Here is a 9,598-nt window from a genome sequence, read left to right as displayed (position 1 = left end):
CAGACAGTCACACAATTAACACAAAGAAAGAAAGAAAGAAAGAAAGAAAGAAGTGCTGAACAATAAAATCCATTACACAGGCATCATTTTAACTGATCCACTGAAATAATCAACTTGATCACTGATGAAATGAAAGTAAATACTAATGAAGCTGCACTACACGTGATTCATCAGAAGCATTTACAGACACTCTAAAAGAAAAAAGTATACAGATACGTGTGTGTGTGTGTGTAATATATATATATATATATAATTAGTGTCTCCAAATACCAAACATCACTGAATACTTTAAATTCTAAATTACAAAAGTATAAACAATATACACTGATACACCAAGAGCTATTTGGGCAATATTTACACCCTCCAATAAATTAGACACGTGGCTTTAATAGTTGTATTGTATATTCAAGATATGTACAAGTGAAGAAACACACGGCCAACCTGGGCTATGCTTTTAAATAAATTAAAAAACAGTAATGAGGATAAAGACACAAGAAAGAAAGATGGCAGAGAAATAAAAAGAACTGGCAAAATGCAAAAGTTTCCAACCTTCATGCAGAACAGGTCCACTTTAGATTTAATAAGCACTCCGGTTAAGGACATTGCTAGAGTAGAGAACAGAAAAGTGTTCCACTTCAGGGCTCCACGAGTTAGCAGAGGTAGTCAGGGACAAATTCAGAACTTAATTAAACGGTGTGGAAAGCACACTTAAACAAGGACTGAAGTGCAAAGGACACGCTTGTGCAACATGCAAAATGGTTTACATTGTCAGGAAAATGTAGTGGGGAAACCCTTAAGGAAATTGTGTCATTTTCCCCAACTGATCCCACAAGCAAATCCATTTAGAGTCTCAAATACTCACAATATAATAATAATAAAATTTACAGTAAAACAGGTGTACTTACTCGTGCTGTAAAATTAAATGTCAAGTTTAAGATTTCTTACATGATCATTAATGAGCAAAATAAACAAGCAAAAAAAAAAAATTGCACTAAATACAAAGAGTGAAGTAGAAAGCTGTAGTGCTTTTCTGTTGGTCTTTAAAATAAACAGATGTAGGAAAATTGTACCTTCCAAATGAGGGCACATTTACTTCTTAAACCAATTTAAACAGGAGCAGCTACTTAAACAATAAATAAATTACAGTCTACACATCGTTAACAAAAGCTTCCTTGTAAAGGAACTACACGTGGTGTTAGTGTTCCGCCAGAGTGCGCTACTTTTCTGCCTGTTCAACTACAGGAAGTCCATTTCCAAAAAGTCAAATAAATACAAAATGCTTTTAATTAAATAAGAATAGGTGGTGACCAAAACCAACTGTACTATAATTAAAAATGTGCAAAATAACATCATGCAGTACGTTAATATGCGGTTCTTGAGGACAGTACTGCAAAAGACAGAACTTCAAGGTAAAGGAGTGAGCTACTCCGGTGACCACTTGCTCGCTTCTAGCATTAAAACAGCCAAGAAAAAGCAAAGATGGAGACAGAAGTGACCTGAAGGAAGTGAGCTTTAATCAATCATCACACATCCCAGAACCAGTGTTGACCCTGCTGCCGGCTACGTCTCACACTCTCCATGTTCTGCTCAGTCACTGTGGGCTCTGTGTCTTACACTCTGACGCTCCACAGCCTGGAGCTAACCGCAAACAGGGTACCGCTACCTGTCCCATGATGCTCTTCACTTAGTGTGTGAGAGGTCATCGTGTTGATTAAAGGTCAGAGAGCTGCGGCTCGACGCTCATTTGTGCAGCTTCCAGTTCCACAGCAGGGGGAAGGACCAGGCGGAGGGGGCCGGCGGTGCCAGAGGGGCAAAACCCAGACATGCCTCTGCCACCCAGGCCTTCAGTCCCAGCGCCAACGCAGAGCCTACGGCCACACACACACACACACAGATAGACTTCATGAAATTCACAATGAAAAAGAGCACTGTGACTTGCTTTGCTGTAATGAAATGGAGCATTGTATGATATTTCATATTAGAGCAGAAATTGTTTGTTGGGGGATTGGATAAAAAAAAAACGGGCTGCAAGGTTAAACACACACATCACTGCAAAATCTCTCATTACACAGCACTACTGAGGGTTAATTAAAGATGCAGTCTGTAATTTTTATACCACAGAGTTGTTGAGTTCTCGATTTTCACTGAGACACTGAAAGGTAATATACAGTACTGTGCAAAAGTCTTAGGCACATGCAAAGAAATGCTGTGGAGCAAAGATGCCTTCAAATAGAATGAAATTAAATGTTCCTACATTTAAAAAAAAAATACTATAAAGAGCAGTAAACAGTAATAAATGAAAAAGTCAATATTTGGTGTGACGACCCTTTGCTTTAAAAAAATAGTAGTCTCAGGTACAATTTGTGCAGGAAATTAGCTCGTAAGTTTTACTGAGCATCATGCAGAACCAGCCACAAGACTTTTGCACAGTACTGTATAAACATAACGATAGGTTTATCTTAATGCTCTTGTGTTATCATTTCTATAGTAACAACTTATACCGGAACTTGGCGGATGAATTCTGGCCACATAAATGGATTTTTTTTTTAAAAATGTGTGTAATTGTTGATATGATGTAGTTTCCTGTGAGGAGACATTTATTCTAATTATTCATATTATTTTTGGAAGGAGTCTTATCGACGCTAGCGTTTTGGCTCAGTCAGAGCTGTAAAGCTGTTATTTTAAGTTTTCAGTCTTCCGGATGGAGGGCTTTGTGCTTTCCGGTTTCTCAGTAACATGGCAAGCTGCATATTTTTGTCTTATGAACTGGAAGAGAGGAAGAAAGGCCGGTGAGGGAACGACTGTTTATAGGTGCTATAACGCGTGATAACGGGAAGTAACTCGGTAAACTGCTGTGGTATAAGAGGAATAAAACCCTTTAGGATGTGCATCGGGCCGCATCACAGTTGATTATTTTCCTGTAACAGAACACCCCGTCATGTTTTATTCATTACATACATCATACAGTAAGATGCTCTGAGAAAGTGAGACATCACATGGGTCAGAAATTAGCTGCACTCCTTCCTGCTCACCTCTTCCCCCTTTTCCCTTCAAGACATGTAGTTTCGAGCAGGAAGAAGGGTGTTTTCATTGTAACTGCAATTCACCTTACAGCCAGCAAAGCTCTAAAAGTAGTGGATGTTTTGTAATTAGCAGAATATCAGCAGTGGATGTAGCTTCGGGGTAGTTCACCTGCTGTTGCCATGGAGCTTGAAGTGTACTCAATACATTTTTATTTTTTTTTAAGCAGTTTACCCAACGCTGCTGAGATTAAACTAGCCTTCTGAACCGAGTTTCCAGCACAACTGCACATGCTTTCCAAATTACACAACACTTGCGTAATGGCTTTGATTTAAGAAGCCAACAGACCCGACAGAACTTATCCCATCAGAAGCAGGAAGTAAGTGCAGCTAATCACGTAATCAAATAATCAGCACAAGTTAGAGGAAAAGAGGCTGACAGAGGCTGGAAAGCTTTTAGGCCAGAATTCAGTGTTAAGCGGTTTGATCTGCGCCTGGTGTCCACTGGTGTTCCAAAGCTCCCCTACCTGGCCAGGACTCCATGCAGTGCACACACAAACACACACACATCGGCAGGCGTGCGTTCAGTCCAAGGCGTCGGGTGGAGGCGGAGCGCCGCGCTCCTCCTTACTGTGTGCTGCCTCGCTCGAGCCGGGCCCGTTCATCGTCACGCTGCGACTGCGGCCCGTCAGCTTCCAAAGCTCACTGGCAAACGACACGCACTTCCTCTTATCCTCACGCGCAATCTAGAACACAAACACACACATACACACACAAATCAGCAAAGAGCAAGAGGAGGGACTGGTGTCTCCTACACATATACGATAAACCAAACCATTCGTCTCACTTATAGTAAGAGTCATAACGTGTAATGGAGTGCAGGTCATGTTTAACATGTTTAAAAGGTCTGGATGGTATCATGTAGTTAATTACATTTGCGAACAAACTGCAGGTGGAGAAGCTTTCGTCTCCCATCTCATACCTGCTCCTTGAGTTTGAGGATGAACTTGCCAGGGCCCTTCCACTTGCTCTGGGCCTGGAACACACACTCATGATCGGGCAGCACACGTTGAGTGGGTTTAGCTGAAGACACCTTCTTCCCAGGTGCTTCGCGGCCCACCTCCTCCATCAGCACGTAATCGCTGGCGTTCGGGTTGCTCAGGATGCTGACCGAGTACTTGGCTTTGCTTAGTGCCTGTGATCAGAGATGCAAAGGACGGACAGAGGTTAGAGTTTAAAAATAAAATGGACACAGAAATGACTAAAGTTCTTGACAGGGTTCTTACTGTATGTGGAACACACAAACCACCCCAGACTTTAAGCCTTCTGAGCTCATTGTAGCAATATATACATCTTAATCTAGTACATGTTCTTAAATCACTGTTCAAATTATTAACAATATCTTACACGTTAAAAAAAAAAAGACCATTCCGCTCCACATAGTTCTGACCTGCTGAATGATGTCCTGTGCAGTGCTGTAGCGTGGAGCTTTAATAACCGTGCGAGGCTGCTCTGGAGAAACATCATGAACCTGAACAAAGAACACGTCGTCCTCTCCTCCACTGTTAACTTCCTCCACTCGCTCCATCACTCCGTTCTTCTCATTCAGATTCTACCAATACAGCACAGGTTGTAGTCACAGCAGGACAGGGTGCAATTCAGTGACAAGCCAGCAGGGGGAGCAAAGAAAGTGCTGGTCAACAAAAACTGCAGGCAGGTAAACAAATATAAAAAAACAGCTTTTTTCCAGTCAAAAAATAAGTATTCTTTCTTTCTTTCTCCTCAGCCACCAGTGTCTGATTTACATGTAATTCTAGCAGAAGTGTACAACTTTTCAGAAAAGTGCCAAGTCACATCAAGCACCGCTTGAAGCTAACCAGGTCACAGGGTTTGGGGTCAAGCAAGAAAAACAATCATGGAGGAAAAAATGATCTTGTTAGTGAGCGAATATGAGGAGATTTCCATCATACTGCCAATATATCGATGCTGAAATATACCCAAAAATAATAATTTGTTTTTGATATTCAACGGAATATAATGTGACGTCCCAATTGAACAGTGGATGCATACAGTCAAGTCACACAACAGCTCGAATTCTCTTGATTTTCAAAGCTACAGCCAAGGAAAACAAGGAAAACATTGCCAAAGTTTTTTATTATTATTTATTTAATCTTATCTTTGAGATAATAATAAATCTAATCTACATATTAGAGTGTTGCCCACACTAGCTAAGCCTGGTGAAAGCACTGTTATGGTTCCAATGTAAATGTTACATGAGCCTTTTTTTTTTTTTTTAAATATCAGCACAAAAGACACTCTGGCCAACACTTTTTTCTGAAAAAAAAAAAAAAAAAGATTAGTGTGAAATCATACCAAGTTCCGAGGTATGACCAGAGGAAATGATTCTGAAAATGAATGTGACTTTTTATATAAATGAGAATAAAATGGGACAATTTAGTATTGGCCTTATCAACACTGCCACAATTATTCTTTTTCATTTTGTGATATTTTTTTGTACAGCTGTTATCAGATCATTTCATCTGTGCCACTTGGTAATGCTGTGTGTCTCCTTCTGAAATGTCACAATGCATTAAGCTGTATCACTATAGTGACACGCTGCAGTTGAACTGAGTTACTGTAAATTCACAGATAGAGACACTCATGTTGATTTCACTGCAACCGTCTCACACTTTTACCTGATACCTGCTGCTTGAATCAGTACAGATGGAGGCTCATCCATAGTCTCATTATATGCACACTATATCAACCGTTCATCAATCTTCATATCCTCAATCACAACTCCATATTTGTTTTGAGTGACCAATGATTTAAAAAAAAAAAAGTTGCTATCTGACAGCTTTAAGCCAATTATACTGTTCCATCCATCCTTCCATCCATCCATCCTCTGTACTGCTTACCCTACACAGGGTCACGGGGAGCCTGAAGCCTATCCCAGGGGACTCGGGGTACAAGGCAGGGGACACCCTGGACAGGGTGCTAACCTATCGCAGCATGCCAATCAGCCTGCACCACATGTCTTTGGACTGGGGGAGGAAACCCCCGAAGCACGGGGAGAGCATGCAGGCTCCGCACACACAGTGTAGAGGCGGGAATCGAACCCCCAACCCCGGAGGTGCAAGGCAAACTAATTGTTACGCAATCATGAGCCAGCGCGCTAACTACACCTAAAGAGTTATTACTGCACCTAGTGGCAAAAATGGGAACTGCAATATGCGCAAATGGAGACCCAATCTACTATATGCTCAATGTTTTTTTTTTTTGGGCTAGTTTAAGGTCTTTTCAAGGTGGGAAACATACCTGCTGGATCAAACACAGTTAATAAGGTAAGTTTAAAACTGCTCTAATCAAGCTGCAATACTGTACGTTGTCAAATCTCAGCTGCCATTTAACAAGGTTAAAAATTCTCTGTAGTAGCCTATATGGTAATTTAAGTGTGCCTCAATCAAAATGAAGTCGAGAGGCTATGTCATTATTAATGTCACCCTGCCCCACCACCATCTATGGTCATGAGCCACTGTTCAGTGCACTATTCCACTATTCTATCTGTTTCAGTACACTAAAAATGAGTATTATGATTGTGGGGAATAAACGTATTTGGCGCATATCTGAATAAGACCTCCATTTACCTCCTCCTTGGCTTTAAGGCATATGCGGCCCATGTAGCCGTCCTCAGGCTGCCAGCTGTGCAGCACTTTGAGAACCCTCTCGTCGGACGCTAGAGGGCGCTGTTGAGGAACTTTCTTCGCATCACACTTTTCCTTAGAGAGTGGTATCTTCTCTTCCATCAGGAAGTAGTCAGCAGAGGCATCTGGAACCAGCTGGTGAAAGCAAGACGACGGCAAGTGTTTATAGGAATCACAGATATGTGAGTGTGTGGGAAAGTGTACTGAACACAGCTCATCCATCATAGCTAGCACTGCCTTAATGTAATACTGTAATCAAAAAGCAATATCAAATATAAACCTACAGGCAATCACACTGCATCCACAAAACTCCTATCTGACATATTTTCTTTGTTCTCTGTTGATCTGTACTTGTACTGTAAACAGTTCTAACACTGTGCCAATGCTACAATGCAATTTCCTTTAAAAGAAATCCATATATGAATATAGAGGTCATAAACCATGTAGTATATTATACAAAATGTACAGAGAGACAGGAAACATCATTGTGACTATTAACATTTATTACGGAATTACGTCAATTACTCCGTATGTACACATGTTTATACAGTTAGGTGATGAATTAAAGAGGAAAACCTGTGGCTCTGTTTTACTTTGGGGGGCAATTATTTATTTTGCTCACATCGTTTGGCTCCACTTGAGCCTTTAAAGGAAAGAGTCACTACAAATCAGAAAAAAGTAATTCTGATTGATCACGATGAAACATTTCTATAACGATGGGAGTGGTCACTTCCGGGATGACTCCGCCCCCATCCTCAGGGCACAAGGGCACTACCTGAGGTTATATCTGTTGGTGCATTGAAGCTGTCCTGGTGGCTTGTGGCTACTAGCATAGCTTAACATCCTTTGTCCCTTGTCTGCATATATGCATTTATCTGTTTATCAATTTATCTATTTATTCATCCATCCATTCATGTATACACTCATGTATCCCTTCATCTAGCCATACTCTTCATTTTCATTCATATATCCATTATCTATTTTATTTATCCATCTCTATCCATCTACCCAGCCATATATGTATTTATTTTTCCACCTGTTGATCAATCCTTCTATCCTATACATTTATTTCTTTTCTATCCATCCATCCATCCATCTCAGCAAACCTTTATATTAGGCATTTATCCATGTATCTATATATCCATCTATTCAAACATCTATCCACATATCTAGCAGTTCCTGCATTCACCCATCAGTCATCCATCTATGCATAGAAACAGGGCTTGAAAAGATGAATAGATTCATGGGGGACATCCATTCATCCATCTGCTGTGTATGTGTGTGTGACTCACCATGTTAAGTAACTGCTTCGCTGTGGTGTGTTCTTTCACGCTGATCACAGTAAAAGGTTCAGGTCCTGGAGCTCCGTGCACAGTCACCTTGTGCTGCTGCGCCGTTCGCCTCTCCTCCGAGCTAAACAACTGAGGAAACGAGAGAACGGCAACAACTAATCATGCAACATCACGCAGCATTATGTCACATTATAATACAGATAACTTTGTGTATCTGTCTGACATCACAGATTAAAATGACAGCAATAACAGACTGTGAGGAAAGCAGGGCTGTTAGTGCAGCACACGCCACGAAATCTTTATGATTTCCTGTTTACATTCAGGCGCTGGCCTGGAATACTGGGGATTTGGGGATGAGTCGCGTTCTTAAGCTGTTAAAACAGTCAGAGCTGTTCCCATCATGTTTTACCAAACACCCTGTCCTGTTCCCTGGACATGTTCCATGGCACTAGACACTAGAGCTCTGACTTCAGCTACATTGTGAGTACAACTCCACTAATACACAAAATGAATGAAAAACATCTCAGGAATTTTGCTCGTAAAACGAATACGTCATTAAACCAATTCACTTACACTGCTTCTGCTTTTACTACATAATTTCCACTTGAACTGATGAGAGACTTGGTCAAATAATTGCACCCAGTAAAGGAAAGTAATAAGGGCTGTGGAAAGGAAAGTAATTAGTAATAATTAGTGGAAAGGAAATGAATTAAAGAAGAATTAAGGACATAGAGGCTATAGAGTGATTTCAGGATGTGGGTTGCACTTCAAGTGTGGCTCTCATGATGGTTTCTTACCACAGCGGCAGGTCGTGCTCCACCATCAGGACTCTCCTCTGTCCTGCGGCTGAACAGGAAGAGGGTGGAGACCTCCAGTGCCTCATTGTGCTGATTCCTCAGCTGCAGGTGTCTGTAGCCTAAAGGAAGCACGCATGAGCAGATATATCACAGTTAATGCTAATTCGGAGTGTCTGGAAAGCTTGTATTGACATTCTCCATCCTATTTATGGAAAATCTCAGGGCTCAGGTCTTGCCTGCTACACCCTAATAAAAAGAAATACGCTCTGCTAGTGATGGTGGTGTTTCTGACCAGGTTTGAGCGCCTTCAGCGGCAGGATCCTCTGCGCCGTGACCTGTGAGCTGTTATTCTCCACTACAGCCAGGCGTAGGAATGCCAGGTCTTCGAAGTGCACCTGGAAGGAGAAGCTCTCGCTCCACATGGGGTTGAGTGTGTTGCGATGGATGGGCTTAGTGCGGAAATGGCAAGCGTCAGCTGGCAGGCCAAGTACCTCCACCTCCACACACGGGCTGCCATTGCTGTTCCCCGGGCACACGTTCTGCCCAGATACCACCTGATAAACAGGGAAGCACAGCAAAAAACCTGAGTGCAGTTACTGCACACTACTGTGGATGACAAGGTAAAATAAACACCCATTTAAATAATGCCCTTATGTGCCTCAGGAATAACACAAAGCTGTTGTTAACCTTAGTGCTTCTTATGCATCAGCCATGTTTACACAATAAACTAAGCAGTGTATATGGCACTGCATAGCAAATCCCAACAGTATTCCCCATTGCTGAGA

The 9,598-nt window shown here is 41.5% G+C and overlaps 1 protein-coding gene across 11 annotated transcripts in view; it reads right to left on the bottom strand.

Moving 5' to 3' along the window:
• Positions 1 to 291: 291 nt before the first annotated feature.
• plce1 (phospholipase C, epsilon 1) overlaps positions 292 to 9,598 on the bottom strand; it is an 86,421-nt gene continuing 77,114 nt past the window's right edge. For 9 of the 11 annotated variants that reach the window (XM_053238608.1, XM_053238612.1, XM_053238610.1 and 6 more), the window contains 8 exons: positions 9,106 to 9,367; positions 8,814 to 8,932; positions 8,017 to 8,145; positions 6,668 to 6,859; positions 4,471 to 4,632; positions 4,003 to 4,215; positions 3,652 to 3,766; positions 292 to 1,868 (listed from right to left, as the gene is read on the bottom strand). In XM_053238608.1, the coding sequence (XP_053094583.1) occupies positions 1,741 to 1,868; positions 3,652 to 3,766; positions 4,003 to 4,215; positions 4,471 to 4,632; positions 6,668 to 6,859; positions 8,017 to 8,145; positions 8,814 to 8,932; positions 9,106 to 9,367 (1,320 nt within the window). In that variant the 3' untranslated portion in view covers positions 292 to 1,740. Of the gene's footprint in view, positions 1,869 to 2,000; positions 3,767 to 4,002; positions 4,216 to 4,470; positions 4,633 to 6,667; positions 6,860 to 8,016; positions 8,146 to 8,813; positions 8,933 to 9,105; positions 9,368 to 9,598 lie in introns of those variants that run through there. The other 2 variants (XR_008302933.1, XM_053238614.1) reach the window with 2 other exon arrangements.

Source organism: Pangasianodon hypophthalmus, chromosome 12, assembly GCF_027358585.1.
Source record: "Pangasianodon hypophthalmus isolate fPanHyp1 chromosome 12, fPanHyp1.pri, whole genome shotgun sequence".
Classification (NCBI taxonomy): domain Eukaryota; kingdom Metazoa; phylum Chordata; class Actinopteri; order Siluriformes; family Pangasiidae; genus Pangasianodon; species Pangasianodon hypophthalmus.
Note: the sequence above shows the minus strand (reverse complement) of the source record. Positions and strands in the feature narration are given on the sequence as shown.